The 26,886-nt window shown below is 40.1% G+C and overlaps 1 protein-coding gene across 2 annotated transcripts; it reads right to left on the bottom strand.

Annotated features, from left to right (window-relative positions):
• Nucleotides 1-3,557: 3,557 nt before the first annotated feature.
• Nucleotides 3,558-21,992, bottom strand: nde1 (nudE neurodevelopment protein 1). 2 transcript variants are annotated; one of them, XM_060902151.1, is made up of 9 exons: nucleotides 21,772-21,992; nucleotides 18,243-18,358; nucleotides 17,836-17,989; nucleotides 15,028-15,176; nucleotides 13,312-13,448; nucleotides 11,686-11,880; nucleotides 11,460-11,545; nucleotides 6,461-6,603; nucleotides 3,558-6,293 (listed from the first exon to the last, which is right to left on the bottom strand). In XM_060902151.1, the coding sequence occupies exons 2-9, from the start codon at nucleotides 18,326-18,328 to the stop codon at nucleotides 6,251-6,253; spliced, it is 993 nt and encodes a 330-aa protein (XP_060758134.1). In that variant the 5' UTR covers nucleotides 18,329-18,358; nucleotides 21,772-21,992; the 3' UTR covers nucleotides 3,558-6,250. The 2 variants fall into 2 exon arrangements, with proteins under 2 accessions (XP_060758134.1, XP_060758136.1); XM_060902153.1 differs by having other exon boundaries at nucleotides 18,243-18,355.
• Nucleotides 21,993-26,886: the final 4,894 nt, after the last annotated feature.

Below are 26,886 nucleotides of genomic sequence, written 5' to 3'. Positions count from 1 at the left end.
GTTCGTTTCACTTTGATCAACACTATTCTTATAAAACTGATCAATCTGCTCCTGAGCTTCATTCATATATGAACAATCCTCCTGTATCCTTAACTCAAGTGCAATATATGTATATAGGAATCATTGTATATAAAATCACTTCATTTTGCTTTTACTTATAGTGGGGCAGCATAGCTAACCTATTGTGCATTTTGTGATACAAGCACCAAATTTGGCACAAATGTACATTGACACATGGCGAACATTTTCAGATATTGAGCCACTCGGAATTCTCTCTTCATGTCCGCCATATTGGAATTCAAAATGGCCGCCGTTTGAAATCTACATTTGCGCTCATCTGACCTAAACTTCACTTCCCTGTTGTTTCCATTCTGTGGACTGTTACATGAAGAATAGATATTTTTATATTCCAATTAAATTTAAGGTAATACTAGCACTGTGTTTGCCATCCAGACTGGTCCTATTGCAAGAGGATAGTGATGACCACATCAGTGGATTTTATACTTTTCCTCATTAAATAATATTTGGTGCAGTTGATGACCTAATCAATACCTCATTAAGTAAAATGAGATGTGTTGGAATCCCAGCACAGACACTGGAATGAAATGGCTGCCGTACACAGAGATGCTGATTTAAGAAAAGATTTAAGTGGTCTCTTATTTCTTTTTTTTTTTTTCCCAGAGTTGTATATCATGTCTCTACACAAAATAGCCCATATTATTGAGAAATGGATTGATCAGTATTAGTTTGCAAAATTATTTACAAATAAAAAAATTAATTTGTCAACTATTCACCCTCCATTGGTGTAAAACCCCGAAATTAGTTATGGTTAAATCAGCTGAAAGTTTCCAGAAACTATGAGGTGATTTCCATTCTAAAGACAGTGATTTGATTGTAGAAAGCTCCAGGGTTAATTAGAGAGCATACTTAAGCAAACAGCATCATGAAAACCAATAACCTATGAAAACACGTGCAGGACAAGGTTCTGAAAAAGTGTCAATTAGGGTTTGGTTATTAAAAAAAATATCCTAAACTTGGAGCACCCACAGAGCAATATTAAATCCATCATTTTAAAAAAAGGAAAGAATTTGGTACAATCATGAGGAAGTCATCCACCAAAAGTCAGTGACTGAGTAAGTAACCAAGAGGCAGAGGACGGAATAGATGCTCATTCTTGTTCATCAGCATTATCTAGTTGTTCCAGTTAAACTTTCAGGAACACACACCTTCTCCTGCTTGACAATGCAGTCACCTTCACCCTTCCATCCATCCATTATCTGTAGCCACTTATCCTCTCCAACAGGGTCACAGGCAAGCTGGAGCCTATCCCAGCTGACTACGGGCGAAAGGCGGGGTACACCCTGGACAAGTCGCCAGGTCATCACAGGGCTGACACAGACACAGACAACCATTCACACTCACATTCACACCTACGGTCAATTCAGAGTCACCAGTTAACCTAACCTGCATGTCTTTGGACTGTGGGGGAAACCGGAGCACCCGGAGGAAACCCATGTAGACATGAGGAGAACATGCAAACTCCACACAGAAAGGCCCTCGTCGGCCCCGGGGCTCGAACCCGGACCTTCTTGCTGTGAGGCGACAGCGCTAACCACTACACCACCGTGCCGCCCTAACTCAAACTTGTCAAAACAATTTTTACTTCACAGACTTTGAGTAAAATGTTGTCTTGTCAAAAATACATGATGAATATTCATCTCTCATGAATTAAGTGGAGTACTGTAATAAAGTATGTCATTTTGAAAAATGGATACCAGCAAAATATTGTCATGTACTATAAAAATATTTGACCCAGAGGTAATCGCACATGTAGAATTCAAGTGGTGGCCATTTTGAAATCCAATATGTTGGCTAATTTATAAAGATACACAATGCAGATTGTAACCATCGGATTCCTTTCCTCCCAAAACATACATTTGGACACCAGAATCGAGTCAATAGCAGCATTAGACCCAAAGATAATCGAAAATGTAGATTTCAAACAACGGCCATTTTGAAATCCAATATGGCGGCTCATTGGTACAAAACATGCGATGCAGATTGTTACCATTGGATTCCTTGCCCCCCAAAACATACATTTAGACACCAGAATCGAGTCAATAGCAGCATTAGATCCAAAGATAATCGAAAATGTAGATTTCAAATGGCGGCCATTTTGAATTCCAATATGGCGGACATGAAGGGAGAATTCCGAGTGGCTCGATATCTGAAAATGTTCGCCATATATCAATGTACATTTGTGCCAAATTTGATGCTTGTATCACAAAATGCACAATCCTTTTGAATATTCGAGCTAAACCGCCCCACTATTAAGTTATTTGTACTTATTTAAATTTATTTTATTTATTTATTCTTTTTTCAGACGATTTTATCTTCCGTTTTTAGACATGTTTACTACTGCTTTGATTCAGTAGCTTGGTAGCAAATTTGAATTTCCCTGCAAGGATTAATAAAGTAATTCTGATTCATCTAAATTTCTCACAAACGTTTAACAGTTCCAGATTTTTTTTTTTTTTTAAATTACCAAAATACAGTATTTATTTATTTATATGTCTATCCATTACCAGACTTCTGGACATCAAACATTTATCAGGTCTGCTGATTTTACACGAGTGTAAATATTCTAAGCTCATCAGTTCAAACACGTACATGAATCACAGGTTACTGGGAGGTGAAGCCACTTTGCTGGAAGAAGAGCCTCAGGTGAGAGAGTATCTAGTGCATATTTGTATAGTTCTCTTGCTCTAACAAGATAAACAACAAGGGTGGCTGTTGACATGGAAGTTTATACTATTTCAACTGCCCCCCCCCCCACACACACACACACACATCAATAAGCACTATTGTTTGCAAATTCTTTTTATATACTATATAAAGGCGGCCTTTCTGTGTGGAGTTTGCATGTTCTCCCCGTGTCCGCGTGGGTTTCCTCCGGGTGCTCCGGTTTCCCCCACAGTCCAAAGACATGCAGGTTAGGTTAACTGGTGACTCTAAATTGACCGTAGGTGTGAATGTGAGTGTGAATGGTTGTCTGTGTCTATGTGTCAGCCCTGTGATGACCTGGCGACTTGTCCAGGGTGTACCCCGCCTTTCGCCCGTAGTCAGCTGGGATAGGCTCCAGCTCGCCTGCGACCCTGTAGAACAGGATAAAGCGGCTACAGATAATGAGATGAGATACTATATAAAATTGTATTAAACTTTTTAGCAAATGTTCTCTCTCATATATTGTGTGTGAATAAAGTTGAAGGGAATTGAGAGGAAACTGCTTTGGATGGTCAGGAAAAACCGAGGAAGCACCGAGGCACAGGTCTGTCATGAGCTCAAAGCTGCTGGAACACTTATACACTAATCCACCAGTAACTAGAGGCAATAGAGGCACTAGTTCACCTAATGGTATGTTTTTGATAAGGTAGAGGAACCCTGGAGAACGCAGAACTCCACACTGAGAGTAATCTGAGGTCAGGATCGAACTGTGATGTGCGCGCGCGCACACACACACCAGTGTTTTCACTTGTGCAGGAAGGAGAATGGAGTCATTTTGGTTTAGTAAAACATTTATTCTGCACATTTGCTGATGGAACATGTGTTTGACATGAACATGAGAATCTGCTGTTTAACCCAAAACTGAACTCATCTCTCACTGTTCGATTTAATCACCTGATCAACACCAAAAAGACAAACAACTGTCACAAGTCTTCAGTGACTGATGATCGTTGTAAATATGTAACTACACCCTTGACCTTTCTATTCATCCATCCTCACGCCTATATTAGTAGAGAAAACAGCACGTACGAGCTCCTCTTTACATTTCTAATTTTAACATAAAACACTTGTAGCCTTCACTGAAGTATTTAACTTGAATTCATCTTAACTACACTTACAGAGATATGTTTAGATTTTGGTCGGTTTCTTAAAATCTGTGTCTCTGAAGGGGAGAAAAAAATAAATAAACACAGAGGAAGGCTCTGGACGCGTTTACTAAAACGTCGGCCATTTTGTAAAGAAACGTCCTACAAATACAAGAGCTCTAAGACGGTTTCTCGTCATCATTGTGCCAACTTTAAAACTGAGAAATGGCTGCGCTGTCCTACAGCACGACTGAATTCTGATTGGTTCGAAGGTGGATAATTTTCCATGACGGCGTCTCTCGCTATCGTTTCTACAGCAACAGCTCATTCAGTGGACTCTGGTGTTGCACGTGACGCAGTTAAAAATCATATGTAATCGCTGACGAGGGGACGATTTCTTCAACATTTATGGAAGGAGTCTCGAGTACGCAAGTTTGACATCTTCAGGACAGAAAAGTTACAAAAAGCTGCTTGGATTTTTTTTTTTAAATATCATTAACTCCAAAAGAGAGGAAATATCTTGACATTTCATAACATTAAACGGCACGTTATGCTTTAATAAATAAATAAAAAAAGAAGTCATTGTTGGCAAATTGCTGTGGTCCAGGAGGAATAAAACACTTCAAGCCCAACAGTGCACCGACAAATGTTTCATTCCTTATCTAGACCTTATATTTATTCAGTTTCCCCTCAGATTAGTTCTGTGCCCTAAACACTTTTCTAGCGACTCGTCTCTGTAACGCAGCATCTGTTCCACGTCTCAATATTTCCCCAGAGAACGCGACCTGACACTAAGTCTAAAGCACAGGTTTGTGAAATTGCAGCAAAGACTTTCAAACACGTCCAAGTTCCACATCAGCAAAAGCTCTTCGAAATTGAAAATTAGTGTCACATCAGTCAGATGAAAGCTACAGCTCTACAGTGCATGCTTAAGAAAAAACAAACAAAAACAAACAAACAAACAAACAAACAAACAAACAAACAAACAAACCCAACATGTAAAGGCTTTGATATCTCATCCCTAATGGTTCTATGTGGAACCCTGATCCTCTTAAGCGAGAACCTAATGATCAGTCCTTTGTAGACGTGTGCAATGTGATTATAAATTTATAAAACTAAATACGTCTACACTTTAAGCGCATCCTGAGTCTCCATAGTGCCTTCAGAACACTAACATCACTGCAGTAACAACAAAAATGTTTCCCCCACCTCATCTCATTTAGATCTACAGTTTTAAAATAAATTGTCTAAAAAGAAATTAGTACAAAATAATTTGATTCCTTGACCTGCCATTCATAACGGGAAACGTCTTTTTCCCAATCTGTTATCCAGTTACGAAAAAATTAAAACATCTTGACATCACCGTGAACGGACAGTAACGAGGCTCGGCTACGACTGCCCCCAAAAAGGGCAGGCGTGGCAACATTTCAAAACATGATGATTCCTACCCTGTTAAAGCGAGAACGGTTTGTTTGTACCAAACCTCTAACAGTTTGTTAGAAGGCATTTTGCACACAGACCCATATGGCACTATTGCAGTCCTTAAGTTTGAGCTGCACTGCACAGTTTAGTGTTTCCTGCTCTCTCTCTCTCTCTCACACACATTCAGATGAAGATTTGTGCTAAAAGAAGTGTACAGCTTTCTAAGGAGGAGCTGTTTGTTTTCTCCATTTTCAGTGAAACTAATCAGAACTCCATCTCGGAGTCAAATTATTTTCTTCCTCGGTCAGGACTCAATAAAAATATCGATTCAGATTATAAGTCGACTGTAATAAATTTCCAATATCTCCTCCCTTCCTGATCAGATAGATTCGCCTTCTATCTCTAGCACGGATTTAAAGACTCTAAAGAAACTCCAGACACCAAACATGTCTCAGATCAGAGATGACATTCGGACTAAGGGAGAAATTCTGTTTATATTTCTTAAAAGTGTACTGAATCTGCTGTGTTAGAACAAACAATTTCATTTCTTACTTCCACCATCAACCAGTTTTCCCTCATATGTTACGAAACAGATCATAATCCGATAAAGACGTAAACCAAGACATACTGCGGCAGAAAACCTCCTAAACTGTGCAGTGCTAATATCCATTTCGGACATTTTCATTATAAAAACAGTGGGGAAAAAAAATATATATATATCAGGCTGTAAATATTGACAAAAAACAAAGACAGACAGAAAGAGAGGGATTAACAGTAGTATTAAAGCAGAGACGAGCTCACACATGCCAAGTGCAAGAGTGTTACACCCTTAATCAGCAGGAGGCATGCATAAAACAATCCAAAACAATCACACACATGACAAACACACAGAGAGAGAGAGAGAGAGAGAGAGAGAGAGAGAGAGAGAGAGAGAGAGAGAGAGAAAAAATGAGCATCAGTCACACCACCATTTTGGGTCCAAAATCCAGTCGCTTCACCATGCTGCAAAAATCACAAGAAGAAAAGTATTAGGGAGGGAGAGAGAGATTCCGAGAGCCACCCAAGGTCTCCACCAACAGGCTAATACTTGGTGCAAACTTGCTTTGGTGGAAATTTTCCAACAAATACCTTCAGCTTACACAAGTTCACATTTAACTCGTCTTACTCACCCCTCAAACAGACCGTTAGGGCTCGACTGGTTCTCTAGCACTTCTCTCGGCGTGCTCAGCGAGCTCTGAGCCATCGCCGAGTGGCTCGGTGTTCGCTCCTGGACCTGCAGCTCTCTGCACGACGCCAGCTTCGACTCCAAATTCTGCAACACACACACAAACAACGAGGACACGCAGGCTGTGCGGTTAATCATTACATTCATTCAGCTCCTTCACGTAAAACCTCAGCACAACATTCACACAGTACAATCAGCACAATTAATAACAAAACTTCATTAGGCACAGGGTTTCAAAAGCTGACACTTATTTACATGAAAACTGTGCATAACAAATATAAACGAGACTGTCAATGACGGCGTAGCTCACTCCGGCCCCGTCTAGTCCAGAAGGAACGATCTAAAGTCTGGGCTCACGCTAGCTGCTCACACGGCCGCAAATTGCGAAGTTTTATTCCAATTTGTGAAAAGAAAATCATCTGTTTTCACATAAATTGCGAATACGTCATTTAAAGTTTAAGCAAAATCCATCAAACAATTGCGATTTCTCAAGATAAACAGTACCTTTCGTGTCCATCTTCGATGTTTTGATTTATAACCAACGCCCCCGAGTTTCGAAGCTTCTTATTGGTTGATCGCAAATTACATCTTCCAATAGCATCGGACCTTACATATAAAAGGATCAATTTCCGAGTTGCGCTGATAACGTCGGCAATCCTCGCTCATTAGTGAACAAGATTATAGCAAGGTTTGTTTAAAATAAATTATCCGACTTTATGTATGACAAAGACTTATCTAAAAAGTGAGATAACATATTAGAATATTCTGTTAGCTTTCTCACTTAGGGATAAAAACACGATATAACCATTCTAAAGACGTATTTTCTACATATCAACCCCGACACCAATGTATGAAATCAAAGATTTATCACACCCATAGGTGTGATAAATCCCTGATAGAGTTGGAAGCCACTCACCATGCAGTTATGTTACACAGCCAGACAGCACACTACAGAGGGTGACTAAGGGCTAAAAGGTGCATAGATAGCAAAGAATGCAAAGCACATCACACCAGATGTTAGATATAATTATAATGAAAAATATGAACTCCGTAAACCAGATTAAGCGGGTTAAATTAAACACACAATTTCATTACATATATACAGGTGATGAAATGATCAAAATAAGAGGATTCAAGAATAAATAAGCATGCTATGAACATAAATCAAGAACATGGAAAGACAAAGGCAGGAAACAAGCTTGCAAACACTATTGAAACACCAACAAACTACAATAATTCATTTTTCAATATTATGCCAGTGCAAGAAATATTTAGAAGTATAACATATCTTGCTAAAAAAAATTACTTTGCTAAAAAGAAAATTGTCCTTTTAGCATTTCTTGCTAAGCGAAATTGTAAATTGCTAAAGAAAAATTTGAGTCTTTAGCACTTTTTGCTAAAACAATTTGGGTCCTAGAGTGAGCACAGAAAGTGCGCAATGAACGTTGCAAGCTATAGACAAGTGATATCCACCCTAGGAATAACGACCTATTTACCAGAAAGAATCCAAAGCGGTGAGGAATTGACCAAGAAGAAGCGATTTTTGTTGAACTGCTCATTAAAGTGCACATCACGGGTAAATTCAGGAGCAAGATCAATGTAATTCTCTTATTTTAACTTTGGTCAAATATCTCTCACATTTTGCATTTTGTGCAATTTTTTTTACCTTGCGCAATACCAGAAAAATTCAGTTGAAATCGAGCCATTTGAGGCGAATTGGTCCGCCTCTGAAAAGACTTGGCATTTGGATTTCCCGCCAAACATTGATTTTCGTGATGTCGCGTGCGGGACGCCTCCTTCTGAATCCTACGTCAGCGCTGGTTTGTTTATGAGAAAACGACCTGGTGGTTTTCTGCAAATTTCTTCAACGTTATCACGTAATTATTAAAATGGTTAACAGATGTATCGTAGGAGGGTGTAGCAACACCAATCTTGATGGGATTAGTACTCATCGTTTCCCAAAAGACCGGACAATGAGAGAGAAATGGGAGCGCTTGGTCTACACAGGCTGTGCACTGAAACCGTGCAAAGCTCGCGCAGCCTGCTGGCGCTTCCGCAGGTAACGTCACGAATCTGGCTCCAGACTCCCTTGGGATTTTTCCAGACGCGTTTTGTTATTTTATTTTTTTCTGCTGTAGACAGATGGCCTTGTGCAAAATTACCCTTCTGGAAGAGTGTGTAAAGGGACATACTTTCATATATTTAAAAAAAAAAAAAAAAACATGAAATTGGTCCAGGATATGCACTTTAAGGCTTAATTAGTCCATAACTTCATTAATAATTGTAATTAAGCAAATCTGGGTAGAAATTATTTGCACCCTAGGTACCCCTACCTTCATGCCAGAAAAAAAATCAAAATCGGTGAAGACTTGAGGGAGAAGAAGAGATTTGTGTGGAAACTGCTCATTACGGATTGATCAACGACTCCATATCATCATCATCGCATTGAGCTTGCTCGGATTCTTTTGACAATATCGCGCCAAGCATTTCTGTCCATCATCACAGTAGGTAATTCATCAAGGTCGAGTCCAGAATCACAGATGAGTTGGTCGATGTAAGTCTTTGAAGGCCTTCCAGCACTTCTAGGACCATGAGATGGATTCCAGAGAATTAGGACACTGATCAGCTCATCTTTACTTCGGAAACTATGCCCAGCAAATCTGAGTCTTCTTTCTCGTATAACTTCTGAGATGGGGGCAAGATTGCCATAAAGTTGGGTTTTTGTAGGATGTTCCTGCCATGAGATATTGAGAATGGCTCTGAGCATCCGAGTACAATTGCCATTTAGTGTGTTCTCCAATTTTTTTGTGAGGGTCCAGGTTGAGGAACCACAGAGCAAGACAGATTCGACTACAGCATGGAAAAGATATGACTCCATATCGTCACTATTAATTGCAATTATGCTAATTTGGGTAGAAGCTATATACACCTCAGGCAGACCTACCTTCCTGCCAAAAAGGATTAAAATAATAATAATAATAATAATAATAAAAACCCCAATTCCAAAAAAGTTGGAACAAAGTACAAATTGTAAATAAAAACGGAATGCAATGATGTGGAAGTTTCAAAATTCCATATTTTATTCAGAATAGAACATAGATAACATATCAAATGTTTAAACTGAGAAAATGTATCATTTAAAGAGAAAAATTAGGTGATTTTAAATTTCATGACAACAACACATCTCAAAAAAGTTGGGACAAGGCCATGTTTCCCACTGTGAGACATCCCCTTTTCTCTTTACAACAGTCTGTAAACGTCTGGGGACTGAGGAGACAAGTTGCTCAAGTTTAGGGATAGGAATGTTAACCCGTTCTTGTCTAATGTAGGATTCTAGTTGCTCAACTGTCTTAGGTCTTTTTTGTCGTATCTTCCATTTTATGATGCGCCAAATGGTTTCTATGGGTGAAAGATCTGGACTGCAGGCTGGCCAGTTCAGTACCCGGACCCTTCTTCTACGCAACCATGATGCTGTAATTGATGCAGTATGTGGTTTGGCATTGTCATGTTGGAAAATGCAAGGTCTTCCCTGAAAGAGACGTCGTCTGGATGGGAGCATATGTTGCTCTAGAACCTGGATATACCTTTCAGCATTGATGGTGTCTTTCCAGATGTGTAAGCTGCCCATGCCACACACACTAATGCAACCCCATACCATCAGAGATGCAGGCTTCTGAACTGAGCGCCGATAACAACTTGGGTCGTCCTTCTCCTCTTTAGTCCGAATGACACGGCGTCCCTGATTTCCATAAAGAACTTCAAATTTTGATTCGTCTGACCACAGAACAGTTTTCCACTTTGCCACAGTCCATTTTAAATGAGCCTTGGCCCAGAGAAGACGTCTGCGCTTCTGGATCATGTTTAGATACGGCTTCTTCTTTGAACTATAGAGTTTTAGCTGGCAACGGCGGATGGCACGGTGAATTGTGTTCACAGATAATGTTCTCTGGAAATATTCCTGAGCCCATTTTGTGATTTCCAATACAGAAGCATGCCTGTATGTGATGCAGTGCCGTCTAAGGGCCCGAAGATCACGGGCACCCAGTATGGTTTTCCGGCCTTGACCCTTACGCACAGAGATTCTTCCAGATTCTCTGAATCTTTTGATGATATTATGCACTGTAGATGATGATATGTTCAAACTCTTTGCAATTTTACACTGTCGAACTCCTTTCTGATATTGCTCCACTATTTGTCGGCGCAGAATTAGGGGGATTGGTGATCCTCTTCCCATCTTTACTTCTGAGAGCCGCTGCCACTCCAAGATGCTCTTTTTATACCCAGTCATGTTAATGACCTATTGCCAATTGACCTAATGAGTTGCAATTTGGTCCTCCAGCTGTTCCTTTTTTGTACCTTTAACTTTTCCAGCCTCTTATTGCCCCTGTCACAACTTTGAGATGTGTTGCTGTCATGAAATTTCAAATGAGCCAATATTTGGCATGAAATTTCAAAATGTCTCACTTTCGACATTTGATATGTTGTCTATGTTCTATTGTGAATACAACATCAGTTTTTGAGATTTGTAAATTATTGCATTCCGTTTTTATTTACAATTTGTACTTTGTCCCAACTTTTTTGGAATCGGGGTTGTAATAATAATAATAAAAAGGGGGTAAAGAATTGAGAGAGAAGAATGATTTCTCGTGAAATTTGGATGACGCCGGACAGACAACACATGATGGCATAAACTGTCGGCCAGATGAGCTAATTAACGGCAAACGTATAATAACGAATAGAATAAATAAAACTAAGTAATGTGGATAAAAATAATAAAATTTATAGCAATTTTTATTGACAATAGAAACTTTAAGAAATAGTGTGAAAATAATAACTTAGATGTGAGTATATTGGACAACACACAAAAACAAGTACAGCCCAAAGACAGTAGAACTGTTTCATCATTTAATAAATTATTATTATTATTATGCTAGGCGACTTACTCCAACTTTCCTCAGCAGCTCTCCTACGATGTTGAGAGCAGAAATCCGTGCTGACGTCGTCAACGGCGTCCCAGTAAGACCTTCAACTGGATCACACACACACACACAGTGATAACTCGTAATTGCTTATCAAAACCACAGTTTTTGCTCTAAATAAATGACAGCTTCAATTCTGCTCTCATTAAATACAAGTTCAATGATTCAATATGCCTGTGTGAGGTCTCACTTCTGCTGTAGGATGACGGCGGTGTGTGAAACATGCTCCCGGGGGTCACTGCTGTTCGGGGCGGTGTAGTGAGGAGTGAGGGATGAGTGGATGGAGCGTGTGACGGCGTCGACTCCACCTTCTCTCCGTCCACTGAAAGGCTGCGGGACGGCCTACGGTCCTGCTTCTGTTTCACAGCCAGCTCCTGCCTCAGATCTAGACACAAAACAAGGCAAAAACTAATGAAAGAACATGTGCAAAAGCATAATCAGTGGCGAACAAATAATATTCAACTCCTTAGGGGAATGAAAAATTCACCACGTGATTGAAAACAAAAAACACGCTAATTAACAATTATTCACCAAAGGTGAAGTAAAGATCAGTGAATAATAACAGCGACGAAGTTGAGGTTATTATTCACCGATATTCACTGAGCCTGAGGCAGATAACTGTTCTCTCATAAATACAAAGGTGATTATTATTTTAAAAAAAAATTATTTCAAACTTCAAAAGCAGCATGCGACTGTAATAGCAGTGTGACGCAGACTTGTGCTATTTATCTACACCGAGTCACATAAAATACTTTGTGTTGAAACACATTTTTAAAAAATAAATAAAATTTCACAATTCCACCTTACCTTTGAATAGTTTTAGACCAAACTTCATAGCATCTTGGGGGCGTCATAGCTCAGCTGGCTAAGGCGCCATACCATAAATCCGGGGACCCGGGTTCGATTCCGACCCGAGGTCATTTCCCGATCCCTCCCCGTCTCTCTCTCCCGCTCATTTCCTGTCTCTACACTGTCCTATCCAATAAAGGTGAAAAAAAGCCCCAAAAAAATATCTTTAAAAAAAAAAAAAAACTTCATAGCATCTTTAGTGCTTTTAGGAACATATCCTTTCATCATTTGTAATTCTTCTTCACTTACGGTGACTAAGCGATCGGCCGCCATTCTGCCAAGTCGTTCGAAGCGATTATCAAGAAAAACAGTCCAAATCTCTCGACCAATCAACGCACACAAATTTTCTCGAACCACCTGCATATTTATACTAATTGAAATTACTTCCTAAAAGTGAAACTAACCGATACAAAATTATGGATGCTAATATTGAAACTGATATCAATAACAACATGAAATTTTCTCTTTTTAAAAACTACCAAGTTCAAAATGACAATTCTTGATGTTTTTTGCAAACTCTTTCACTCACGTAGCAAATGTAAGAAATATAATAAAATAAATTCTATTTAAAAAAAATTCACACACATTCAGTTCCAACAGATTCTTGTCCAATTCCGATCATTTCCACTTGTCGTATGACCAGATTTAATGTGTTCTTTTCCTCCTCTGATATCTGAACCACCTCTTTTTCTCCCCCCACCAATGGATCCTGGGTAGTCAGTGCAAGATCTAATTAAAATATGCAGCCTACGCAAACGTGAATTTTAACAGACACCCACACCTCAAAAAAAAAAAACCTCCCATAATACATCTTCCACATCCTGTAACACAAACTAGACTATTTAAAAAGTTGTCCAACCCTAAACACCTACAAATTCCACGTGCAGAGTGTTCCTCTCCACAAAGGAGCATCATGGGTTTGCTGATGTACCCATGAACCTGTGTAAGAGCAGCGTTAGGAGCTCACCTCGAGCTTCATCCTTCAATCTCTGTACCGACTCCAGTAGGTTCTCCTTCTCATCCAGCTCGCTCTCCAGGAAAGCGTTCCTCTCAATGACATGGTTCATCCTCTGCTCAAAGTCCTCCAGGGACATGATGGTGGCCCTGAGAGAGAGAGAGAGGTAAGGGGAAAGAGAAGAAGAAAAAAAAAAAAAAAAAACTCCCAGTAGTTCAAAGAAAGAACCACAAACAGTTTCTGATGTTCAGGTACACTACCGTTCAAACGTTTGGGGTCACTTTGAAATGTCCTTATTTTTGAAAGAAAAGCACTGTTCTTTTCAATGAAGATCACTTTAAACTAATCAGAAATCCACTCTATACATTGCTAATGTGCTAAATGACTATTCTAGCTGCAAATGTCTGGTTTTTGGTGCAATATCTCCATAGGTGTATAGAGGCCCATTTCCAGCAACTCTCACTCCAGTGTTCTAATGGTACAATGTGTTTGCTCATTGCCTCAGAAGGCTAATGGATGATTAGAAAACCCTTGTACAATCATGTCAGCACAGCTGAAAACAGTTGAGCTCTTTAGAGAAGCTATAAAACTGACCTTCCTTTGAGCAGACTGAGAGGCTGTCCACACGGCAACGGATTCAGGTGAATCTGATAAAACTGTTTATCGTTTTGGCCTGGCGTCTACACGGCACCGGCGTTTTGGGTGCCCCAAAACGATATTTTTTGAGAACGGGTTCCAGAGTGGAAAAATCTGGCAACGGCGCCGTTGCGAAGTCGTCTGGATGAGTAGAACGGATTTGTTTACGATGACGTCACAACCACATGACTAGAACAAGCAGCACTCTCGCTGTTTTGCATGAACCACTGCATTGCATTCACTTTTGTATACAGCTTTTCTTTTAAATAAACAAGTAACTGAACCATTTCTTGAATTTCTTTTTTTATCGGATAAGACTGCTTTTCAAAATGTTCACACACAATATAAAAAGTTATATAAATTATATAAAAATGCTTTTCAAAATGTTCACACACAATAAGAAAATTAAGTTATATAAAACTATGCACACTAATAAAACTAATTTGTACACACAGAAGGCACGATTTCCTCGCGCAGTCGCAGCCATCTTCTTCTTGTTGTTGTGTGTTTGTTCTTGTGCGTGCTTCACGCCGGGAAGAGGAAGGGGTTTATGTGCATGCGTCCTACTTCTATTGTTCTGGTGTCTCCGATGGGACCGTCTTACAACGCACGTAGAGGTGTGGCATGTGTATTGCATCGTTTTCAGCAAGCGTTGCGTTGCCATATGTACCTGATATTTTACTGATCTGTTGCCCATGTGGATGCGATATTTTTTTAAATAAAATCTCGTTGCCGTTGTCGTGTGGATGTAGCCGGAGTTTCTGGAGCATCACATTTGTGGGGTCGATTAAATGCTCAAAATGGCCAGAAAATGTCTTGACTATATTTTCTATTCATTTTACAACTTATGGTGGTAAATAAAAGTGTGACTTTTCATGGAAAACACAAAATTGTCTGGGTGACCCCAAACTTTTGAACGGTAGTGTACACCACAGTGTAAACACAAATCTTTTTTACTGAATATAATGTCTCATTTCCAAATCATCATCATCTCCCATCATCACCAAGTAACGACGTCACAGACGATCAAAAGCTCTCTATAACACAGTGTAACAAATCAATGCAAATGAGCATTTCCTGTTCTTTGTGCACCTTTTGGCTCTCTCCAGGTCATCGTTGGCCTGCTCCAACTCTCTGATGTATTTCTGTAACTGGTCCTTGATGGCGGTGGTCTCGGCTAACTCCCCCTCCAGGGCAGAAATCCGTCTGTAGGTCTCTGAATGTTGTGCCTCATACTTTTCCTAAAGAGATAGGAGACCCCCCGCCAAATAAATAAATACCCCCAAACATGTCCTGATTAAGAATCTTAAATAAATAAATACTGTTAGCCTCTTTAGCAGAGAGAACAGTGGTTACATGAACTATTGAATTTCCAACCTCCAATTAGAAAACACTGTAATTCAACTTCAACTTGGAATTCCTATTTAGAAACTCGGGACTGTCTGCTTGTCGCAGAGTTCAGTAAGTAACCCCAGGTTTTTTTTTTTAAATTGCTCAGGATCAGATTTGTGCTCGAGCTCTTAAACACGACCCAGACGTGGGTTTTGTGACCAACACTGACCAGCAGATGTCTCTTGTGCACATCTTAAAAAGGGGAGTTTTTTTCCAACATCTAAAATTAAATTTAATGCTAAACAATCCAATAGTCAAGGAAATAAAAAAATAAAATAGACATACACAGGAGTAGTTACCCCTGAGAACGATGGAGAGCAAGCAAAGTCATAAGTTCCATTAAGTTCATCAGAAATAGCTGAATATTTCCACTTTGTCATTTAATGATATTTTACTGAGAATTATGATATGTGATGACCATAAATATATCCCTGTAAATGTATCTAGTGCATTTAAGATCCCTGATTAAACTGATAATCGGATATTGTTGGGTTTTTTCCCCTACAGAGAAGAGAGGGGGAAAAAAAAAAACCTTCCAGACAGACACACAGTCATCAGCTGCTTCTCAGGCTCTCAATCAGCCCTGTTGTTTTCCTGTGACTGTGTGTGTCCCTCTCGTTAAACACCCACATCATTAAAGCACACACATTTGAGGTCTACCAGTTTTACTACTGGGGCTGTCGTAATATCAAAACGTTCATACCAATACCAGGTGAAGTATTGATATTCACAACACCAAAATCTTCACACGTGAGTTAATATAACTCCTCATAACTGAAGGTAATTCTGTGCTATAAGCACAAATAAATTCAGAGGCTACACACAAAGGCGTGAGGACGCATCTTCCGAAAGGACAACAGGACAATCAGAGAGCAAACATCAAACAATAGTCCCTTTTTATCTAAATCTGTATTCAAGGCACTTTAAACTGACGCATCGGGTTTCCAATTTTATTTATTCGACATAACCAATCACATGGCTCCAGCTGCCAAAACTCTCAGGATACTTTAACACAGTGTTCAGCTGTGTTTCACTCCTCAGTGCACACACACACACACACACACACACACACACACACACACACACACACACACACAGAGAGAGAGAGAGAGAGAGAGAGAGAGAGAGAGACAGACACACACACAGACACACAGAGAGAGAGACACAGACAGACAGACACAGAGAAGCAGACAGAGAGACACAAAGAGAAAGAGAGACACTAAGCAATAAAGACAGATACACTGTCTTAGTCTGCATCCATCAGAACCCCAAAGCAGAGTCTAAACGTGTGGGCGGAAAGGGGCAGTCGCCCAGAGGGGGTTCATGATGAACTTCACCGCTGATTTAAATATATCTGAGCAGTGTGTGTGTGTGAGAGAAACAGACACTTAGAAAATTATGCTTTCGGCATGAAAAATACCAAAGCACTACTGAGAACTCTCACCACGTGTGTTTTTGGGAAGTAAAGTATTTTTAGTCTCTGCAGAAAAAATGCTCAGTGCTGACAGATGACAAGCAAAACAGACATTTTATTTCACGTGAGCGGCCACAGAGGCACGTACACGTTAAACTCAAGGGGAATTATTTCTAAAATACATTTAATATTTCCCAGTGGCAGAAAACAGCAACTATTAAAAAAAAAAAACCTCCACACAGATCTGTCTGAACAAGTACAAAGTATTGCAGATAACCTGTGACAAAAATGTCAGTCTAAGCCCCGCCCCCAGTCTGAGACAATCCCAGACCTCAAGTGCACTTCACTTAAGAGTGAGAATGCAAAGAAGAGGAAGTGACCAAAGGAAAAAAAAAAAAAAAGACTTTCTTTTAAGGACATTTTCATCCATGTCCTCCACCCAGCCACACACACACCTAAGCAAATGTCTCTGTTGATGATGTTTTCGAGTCCTGTTTAAATGTGTGTGGCGTGGAACCACATCAATCTAAACAGGAAACAAAACAAAGGGATCCATTTCGCTGTGAACTACACTGAGCAAACTAATACACAATAAAGCGGCCTCTGCTTCTATATTACATATTCATTCATACACAGTTTTTGAAGGGTGTAATCAAAGAGATTGTGAAACAAGGAGAGATTTATTTATCATTTACGAGGCAAACGTCAAGCCGCTCTGCTACAGTGTCACGTTAATAATACAATATAACCGATTTAAATTTCCATAAAGCACAAAAAGTTCCACCCACTTGTTTTCTATTGGCTCACATGGATTCACAAGTCGAAACTGACTTTTTTTTTTTTAAAAAGCAAGTGTGAAAGCAGAAGCAGCTGCTACCAGAAGCAAATGAAAGTCTTTTAGGTCTATTCTCTTCAACGAGATGACGTTTCAGCTTTGGGAATTTTATTGCAGTTTGGTCTGAACACTATGGTCTCCTTTATTACCACAGCAACAAGTTAAAAAAAAAAATATTGTGGCTAAACTGTAGATCTGGGAGCACATCTGGATTTCTAGAACACCGATAAACGGTGACATATCATCCGACCCATCATACCTTGAAGCTTTCCAGTTCCGTGCGCAGACGGTTGTTGGTCGACAGGAGCTCGCGGTTTCGTGCTTCGCACTGCTTCAGCTCAGTCTCCAGTTCGGCTTCATAATCTCGACTCATCTGCTGGAACTCCTGAAGCTCGTCTCGAGCCTCGTCAGCCCTGAAAATCACACAATTTTCAATAACTAAAAAAATGCTCAGACTGAATAAAAATGTAGCACGGTATTCAATCAAATTAATTCAATTCTCATGATCAAATTAACACAAAAAGAGCTGACAGGCTAGCTAATGTTAAATATCCAACTGAGATGTTTGACAAACTCAATTGAAACGCTGTACTGATATCAATAGCAAAATATTCATCTTTTGGAAAAACATCTGCAGTAAATCTGAGAAACGTTTTCCTGCAGAACCTCTGCTGGTGCTGAGCTGCTCTCTCCTTCCAGTAATCCCTCTCTTCTTGGATGGACGAAAACGTTGTCGGTTCCGAGTCACTCATTGCTGCCCAGGATGATCAAATCAGGTTCTTCTGGACAAGACAGAACCAACATTAATTCTAGACAAATGAAGTAACATACAAATCATTTCAAGTCTCCATGAAATGGCTTGAGAGCTGTGCTTTGCTTCTGTACGTTGACGCGTTTTCTGTTTGAAACAGGAAGTCACAAGAGTGGCTGTGCGTTATAGCGTTTGCCTGTTGTGTAAATCAGTCAATCAGTTTGAGAGAAGTCATGCCACACCCCTGTTTTGAGTTGAGCGAACCAGCAAAATGTTTAACAAGAACCATGAAGGCTCTCTCTCTCTCTCTCTTTTTTAACTTCACCCACTTTAACCGGGATGGTATCCTAGACAACAAGATGCTATACATTTCTGGAGTTACGACATAAAACGTTTGTGCCAAAGTTGTAGAACTACAGGGTCACGTCATAAATTAAATTATATGACAAGACTGAGTGATGGACAATTTGAGAGTGTATAAAGACGTAATCGTGTTTTCGATCATTCACAGGAAGTGATATTACGCCAATGAACAGCCCCAAAAGGCAGGAAAGAAAGTCACATGACCACCAACTCGCACAAAATCCACCCTCTTCGAAATGAATAAATTCCAAACATTCTTTGATTGGAATTTATTCGTTTTTGAAGAGGACAGAGATCGTGTACCGTCCACATCGAACCACAAACCATGTTTGCTGCCAAAGAACTGCGACTCAAACAAGACACACCCACAGGGGACAAGACAGACATTATAGAGAGCGTTTAATTGGACGAACGCAAGATAAGTACAGCATGAGTCAGTCATCGAAAAATAATAAGGATTTTCCAATAAGTGACAAAGAACTATAAAATTAAAAACTGAAGTATTGCTAACTATTTTCCTGGTCATTTTTTCTTTAAGGTATACGATCAAAAATAAACCTAGTATGATAAAACTCTGAAACACCCATTCTGATTTCAGAGGCACATTAACGCAACAGTTTGGTGCACTAATTTTACAATAACAATCTTTATTACCTTTATTAGTGCTATTTATATTTTTTGAACAGATATTTTTCATAACGAGTTTTACTAAAAATAGACTGAGGGCACTGGCAACCTGAAATAATCCTCGACGCCTAAAAATGCCAGGTTGTCAGCTTTAAAGTGTTTTCTATCTAACGTCAGACATTTACACACCACACACTTTCTGTAGATCATGGGGGGGATTTTACAGCACAAGGTCTCATGTCTGATCCAGTTTCTGTCGGTGACCCTCTGTTCCAGCTGATCAAGCACACTTGGCATTTTCTCTGCGGAAATGCAGTCTAGTTCCAGCTTGTGCTTTCTTTATAGCATCATTGTGGCATTTATATGCTACACAATGAGGCATACTTGTTTAAAAACCTGATAAATTCGGTAAAAATACTTGTAAAACTAGCAAAACTACAACGTAAACAGAGAATATAAAAACAGTTGAGGTGCTCCAAGTGACCGCTACCTGACATCATCGCATACATCACCACCGCAAGAAGCCCATTGGGCATTTTAAAGGAAGTTCGTTTTTCTCAAACACTATTTAGTCTCCGAAAATGAAAGTTTCATTTTTGAAATCTGTGATTGCTTTTACTTAAAGCTAGACGCCCTTTCAATTTCATAAAATCAGTGAAATTTAGTTCTCTCTGAAATGTGGTCACTGTGATATATATTTATTTCTGTAATATCTCACAAAATATCAGGCCGTTCTGTGGCTGGGAAGTTATTTAATTTGAGGGGATTAAAGCAAATAACGTGCATGAAATCGCTCGCTTCGCGCAGTCAAGCAGACAGAGGAAGTCCGTGTGTGTGCGCATGAGCAGGTTTACCTTTGAGCGTGCGCTGACAGTTCCATCATTCTGTCACTAAACGAACAGCTGATCACACCGAGGTGCTCGCTGATATTTATTTATTAGGTGGTGTTTACATTAGACCGTATCGGTCTCGTTTTCGTCGCGGATGCACTGCCCGTTCACATTAAAACGCCGGGAAACGACTCCACAGGCGGAACAACTTGAATCCGCCAGGGTCCACGTATTCAATCCATTACGTATCTGATCCGGTGCTGTGTAAACATTGAGATACGAGGAAACGCAGTGCTGAGCTCTAGCTGACGTCGTCATTGGACAACGTCACTGTGACATCCACCTTCCTGATTCGCTGGCGTTGGTCATGCCATGTTGGTCATGTGACGCGACTGCTGAAAAACAGCGCGGACTTTCACTTCCTGCTATTTGTCCCGAATCACTGCTCGTGCGCTCTGTGAGCTGCGCAGGGCCGGAGTGCGCACCCTCCAGAGGACACTCGCTGTTCAGGGCGGAGTGATTTGGAGCGCAGGATGCCTGTGGAGCCGAGCGTATCCGTGTATTGGCGTTGCTGTGTGCACGCGAATCGTTTTAAAAACGTTAATCTGATGATCCGCTGATATGGTCTAATGTAAACACCACCTTAGTTTGGTCCTGCATTTCCTTTCCTTCGTATATAACGTCTTTTCTTCTCGCTTTCTTTCTGTTACTGTAGTCAGTCTTTCACATTTCATTTGCACACTCACGTCCTCCATTTTTCTCTCCTGTTTCAAATTTGCATCCCACAATGCCTTGCACAAACAGGGAAAGCCCACCACGTGATGCATGACGCAGTAAATTGGGTCATGGTGAAGCAGGAAAAAATAGCGGAGAATTTAGGGCCACGTGGCCTTAAATTCATTAATCGTTCTATTAAAAACAAACAAAAAAGCTTAAAATTTGATGAAGTATCTATGTATTCACTTTAACTTAAGCCATGTACAATGTGTGAAATTGATATTTGAATGCAAGTTGACATTTTGTTAATTTACTCTAAAGTCTATATTATTAAATTCCTGTTAGTTAAACTCCAGTCTGACATTTCAACCAGGTCTGTTTTCACACTACTAAACTGAATCAGTACAGATAATGAGGAGCAAATTAAACAAGTTTAAAAGATAAACATATTTAAAATATACAAAAAAACTTTTAATTAGGACCTTTTTAATGTAAATCGTTAAAAAAATAGGTAATGAAAGATGCAATACAGCATTACTACTCATACACTAAGTCACCAATTGGACGATTTTATAACTCTTGCAATTTAGATTTTCTTTCTAATACGTCATGACACATATCTTTAGTCACTTTATGTTTATTTTTTTATATTTAGTACTGTTAAGTGACTTGGAAGTTTCTAAATAAAAATATTCAGATTTGAAGTTAACTCTCTCAAGGCTAAAAACTATTTTTTATGTTAAGTGTACTTTAAGAAGACGTTATACGTTGTCATATTTCACCATTTTTTTGTTACAATGGTGTTTAATTGTATTAAAGTTAAATAAAATTAAAAAAAATTCCAGTCAAACCGCTGAGGTAAAAGTGTTAGCCGTCGATGCTAAAATAAAAAACGCTCGAGACTTACCAAAACTTTACCGACTTCTGCTTTAACGCCCAAACCAAATCAAATAACGGAAACCTTTTCTAGTTTTATACTCCTATCCAGATTTAAATTCTAATCCTGTTTGGGTGATAATGAGTAAAAAAATATATACAGTATATAAAAAACGGACACGTTTAAACAATAGAAAAGGGGAAAATCCTCTTCGGATCAATTCTTCTCCAGATTCTGATACTCTTTCGTTGAAAAACTGAATAACGCCTTGTGATCCGGCAATCTTCATGTCATAAGCGAAAAGCGTCAATAGAACACTATGGCTTGGAGATCGGCCAATGGTTGTGCACTTCCTGATTGACGTCAAGGACTATTGTCATTGGACCATTCGTAATATTGTGTCACTCAGGGGAGAGATTTGATTGGTCGAATGATCAGCGACAACGCTGTTGGTGTCTGTGATCAAATACTGTGTAGTATTTTTTTTTATAATTTTTTTTTATCAATTATTTATCTCACTAGAATATAATATAGAATAAACAGCTTCATATATATATATATATATATATATATATATATATGGGGGCGGCACGGTGGTGTAGTGGTTAGCGCTGTCGCCTCACAGCAAGAAGGTCCTGGGCTCGAGCCCCGTGGCCGGCGAGGGCCCCTCTGTGTGAAGCTTGCATGTTCTCCCCGCGTCCGCGTGGGTTTCCTCCGGGTGCTCCGGTTTCCCCCACAGTCCAAAGACATGCAGGTTAGGTTAACTGGTGACTCTAAATTGAGCGTAGGTGTGAATGTGAGTGTGAATGGTTGTGTGTGTCTATGTGTCAGCCCTGTGATGACCTGGCGACCTGTCCAGGGTGTACCCCGCCCTTGCCCGTAGTCAGCTGGGATAGGATCCAGCTTGCCTGCGACCCTGTAGAAGGATAAAGCGGCTAGAGATAATGAGATGAGATTATATATATATATATATATATATATATGGGGGAGAGAGAGAGATACTTTATTCATCCTGAAGGAGCTTATGACACACATACAAAGGCAAAAAAAAAAAAAAACTCACAGAAGACAGTATGCATGGTGGAAGTGGTGCAGTAGGATGCTGTGGTAGAATAGAATGCGTACCATGACAGTAGTGCAAAAAGTGACACAATGTAGAGATATACCAGTGCAATTACTCTATCCGGGCATCACGGTGGTGTAGTGGTCAGCACTGTCGCCTCACAGCAAGAAGGTTCTGGGTTCAAGCCCAGTGGCCGATGAGGGCCTTTCTGTGCGGAGTTTGCATGTTCTCCCCGTGTCTGCGTGGGTTTCCTCCGCGTGCTCCGGTTTCCTCCACAGTCCAAAGACATGCAGGTTAGGATAATTGGTGGCTCTAAATTGAGCGTAGGTGTGAATGTGAGTGTGAATGGTTGTCTGTGTCTATGTGTCAGCCCTGTAATGACCTGGCGACTTGTTCAGGGTGTACCCCGCCTTTCACCCGTAGTCAGCTGGGATAGGCTCCAGCTTGCCTGCTACTCTGCACAGGATCAGTGATTATGGATGGATGGATGGAATTACTCCATCTTATACAAAATACAAATACACAATATACCAATACAAGAATGTAAACAGCAATAGAATTTAACTATACAAATCCTTTAATACACATAAGCAAATACTAGAATTAAAAGATAAAAACAACAAGTTAATACAGTCAAGATTGTCAATAACATTGATTATCTTGACGTGTTAGAAGCAGAGAAAATGGACAAGTGTAAGGATCTGAATGACTGACAAGTGCCAAATTATGAAGGCATTTGGTCTGAACATGTCCAAAATGGCACATCTTGTGGGATGTTCCTGGTATGCAGTGGTTAGTACCTACCAAAAGTGGTCCAAGGAAGAACAACTGGTGAACCGGCGACAGGGTCATGGGTGTCAAAGGCGAGCCCATATGGTCCAATCCCACAGAAGAGCTACTGTAGCACAAACTGCTGAAAAAGTTAATGCTGACACTTTTCTGTTTTAGCCAACGTTAACTTACATATCAACTCAGTACGAGCATTTAGAAATGTAGAAATTATTATAACACAATTTGTTTAATTTAGTAATGAATTGTTTATAACAGGGTAATTGTCTGCAAACCTGAGTGAAAATTACTATATTTTTTCAGATGAAGATTTTTTTCTTTATTTTTCAGATAGATAAAGACAGACAGATAGCCTAATAATAATTTATTTCTTTATAGTTTATCATTTTCATTTTCAAAATGCTCTGATTATATGATGCTTCTGTTGAAAAATTCAGCACTCAGTTGATATTAAACTCTTTAAGCCTGTTTTAAATTATTTTCCTGAAGCATAACATTGACAAAATTGCAAAGATTCAAAACACAGCAGATTTTTCCAAAAGGTAGCAATGTGAAATGTCAGATATATTTATGCAATATAACAGGCAAAAGAGAGTCACCCACATGAGATTCATTTTGACTTTCATTAATTATACTTCAAAACTCTTGGGCATGTTTATTTGTAGACTTTTCACGTTGCAGACTTCCTCGAGGTTGACGTCAGAATTACCCAGAAGGCCTTGCTGCGAGTGATGGAAATTCCGGATCATTTTAGTGAGTCAGAACATTCGGTTCAGCTGATCGAGCAGAGTCGACTCTTTTGACTTCGAGCCAATTCATTGTTGTTGTTTTTTCATAAACAAGACAAAATTTGGGACATTATGGACAGTGATTGTTCTTCTTTTCCTATCAATGGGTGAAATGATTTAATGAAGTCTTACACTTACCTACACACATCCAAAAAAGAAAGAAAACAAACAGGAGTCACTCTCGACGTTCATCTAAAAGAACCGACTCAAAGATCCGAATTAAGGAGTCGATTCTTTCTATTTAAAAAAAAAAATTCCTTTCAAAATAGTTGGTGTTTCTAAGTGTGAATATGATTAATAGATACTTCATATTTCAAACCTCTAACATTTTACTTGCTCAGACTGAATTTTCATTCATGGAAATGCATTAATTGACTCTTTTGATTAAAAAAAAAGGCCTTGGTATTTAAATAGATCTACATGGCCGTGTTCAGTAAGGCAGGTTTGCAGTTTTTGTGTATGCAAAATCATATCAACCCTGCTGAAGCCTTTCTAAAGCTGTATAAAATGGGGAAACAGCAACAATGCCATAAATGAAGTACACACGGCACAGGTGGTGTAGTGGTTAGCACGGTCACCTCACAGCAAGAAGGTTCTGGGTTCGAACCCAGCGGCCGGCGAGGGCCTTTCTGTGTGGAGTTTGCATGTTCTCCTCGCGTCTGCGTGGGTTTCCTCCGGGTGCTCCGGTTTCCCCCACAGTCCAAAGACATGCAGGTTAGGTTAATATGGGACGGCCGTGGGCTGAGTTGCCCTTGAGCGAGGCACCTAACTCCTAACTGCTCCCCGGGTGCTGTTAGCATGGCTGCCCACTGCTCTGGGTATGTGTGTGTGCTCATTGCTCACGTGTGCGTGCATGTGGTGTAGTGGTTAGCGCTGTCGCTTCACAGCAAGAAGGTTCCGGGTTCAAACCCAGCAGCCGGTGAGGGCCTTTCTGTGCGGAGTTTGCATGTTCTCCCTGTGTCCGCATGGGTTTCCTCTGGGTGCTCCGGTTTCCCCCACAGTCCAAAGACATGCAGTTAGGTTAACATGGGGCGGCCTTGGGCTGAAGTGCCCTTGAGAGAGGTACCGAGCCACCCCTGACTGCTCCCCGGGCGCTCTGGTGTGGCTGCCCACTGCTCTGGGTGTGTGTTCACTGCTTCAGATGGGTTAAATGCAGAGAGGAAATTTCACAAGTGTGTGATGAATAAAGTTGTGCTTTCTTTCACAATATGGCTAAATGTATGTGGACACCTGACCATCACAACTATGTTAACCTTTTTGCAAGCACACAAATGTATAGAACGTCTTTATGTGCAGGTCCAAACCTGTTCCTGCATGACAATGTGACTACGCCTAAAGCAGGCTCCATGAAGACATGGTTTGAGAAGGTTAGAGTGAAAGAACTTGAGTGTCCTATACTGAGCTCTAACCACAACCCCACTGAAGACCTTTGGGATGAACTAGAACACAGTTGATGTATCTCGCACCTCTGGTCCAGGAGAAATATGATTTCATTTCACTGTACATTGCAGTGGTGAGAATAAAAGATCTACTTGACCTGACCTTGTGGATGAACAAACAAGTCCCCACAGTCACACTATAAAATCTAGTGGAAAGCCTTCACAGAAGAGTAGAGGATATAAGAGCAAAGAGGACATGAATCTGGAATAGGATGGCCAAGTGTTTACAAACCTGCAGCTCTATAAAGTATATAAAATGTTAATTGTGCATTAACACCACAGTTGTCGTCTTGTTTTGGCTGCTCCTGTTATAAGGTCCCTCCATCTCCTCTAGATCTTCTGTAGCACCAGCCGTCCTCCTCATGTCCTCCACCACATCCATCAATCTCATCTTTGGTGTTCCTTGTTCATTTCCTTCTGCCTGGAAACTCCATGTCCAACATTCTTTTCCCCATTATACCCTGGATCTCTCCTCTGTACATGTCCAAACCATCTCAATCTCACCTCTCTCCAAGCTGTCCGTCTAATATACCTACTCGTTTCTTATCCTGTCCAACTTTGTCACTCCCAATGAAAATCTCAGTATCTTCCAAGTCTACTACCTCCAGTTCAGGTTCCTGCCTTTTTGTCAGTGCCACCGTCTCCAAACCGCACATCACGGCTGGTCTTCATGGTGCATTAACACCATAGTCATGGTAATGAACTAAAATGAAAAATCTAAAATACAATAGCACCTTTCCACCAAGTTGGTTCGGGTGCAGAGCCGGTTCCTGCCTTGGTGCCTTTTGAGAACCAGGCTGCGTTTCAACAGGTCTGAAAACTGAACATTTTATATCAGACGTTGGTGTTATTTCTGTTGAAATGGTACCAGGGTGATGTTTGCTTGGGGGGGGGATCATGGTGGATAGACCTTTTACTTGGCTTGCTTTTTATGAATTTAGTTTTAAAATCATTACACCTTGGATTTGAAGGTTGCCTGTGTGTAGTATTTCTGATTTCATTCAAGTTTTATCAAAAAGGTGGTGAATTTCCTTGCGGTAGCCCCTCCCATAACCATTGTTGTCAG

The sequence above is a fragment of the Neoarius graeffei genome, chromosome 20, assembly GCF_027579695.1.
Source record: "Neoarius graeffei isolate fNeoGra1 chromosome 20, fNeoGra1.pri, whole genome shotgun sequence".
NCBI classification, from domain to species: domain Eukaryota; kingdom Metazoa; phylum Chordata; class Actinopteri; order Siluriformes; family Ariidae; genus Neoarius; species Neoarius graeffei.
This window is presented reverse-complemented; position numbering and strand designations above follow the sequence as displayed.

Bases quoted from the DNA above. Each gene is read 5' to 3' on its own strand.
- nde1 (XM_060902151.1), bottom strand. From the start codon at position 18,328: ATGAGTGACTCGGAACCGACAACGTTTTCGTCCATCCAAGAAGAGAGG. The intron at 17,990-18,242 runs GTTCTGCAGGAA...TGTGATTTTCAG, and splicing joins GCAGCTCAGCACCAGCAGAG to GGCTGACGAGGCTCGAGACG. The intron at 13,449-15,027 runs GTGCACAAAGAA...TCTCTCTCTCAG, and splicing joins GACCTGGAGAGAGCCAAAAG to GGCCACCATCATGTCCCTGG.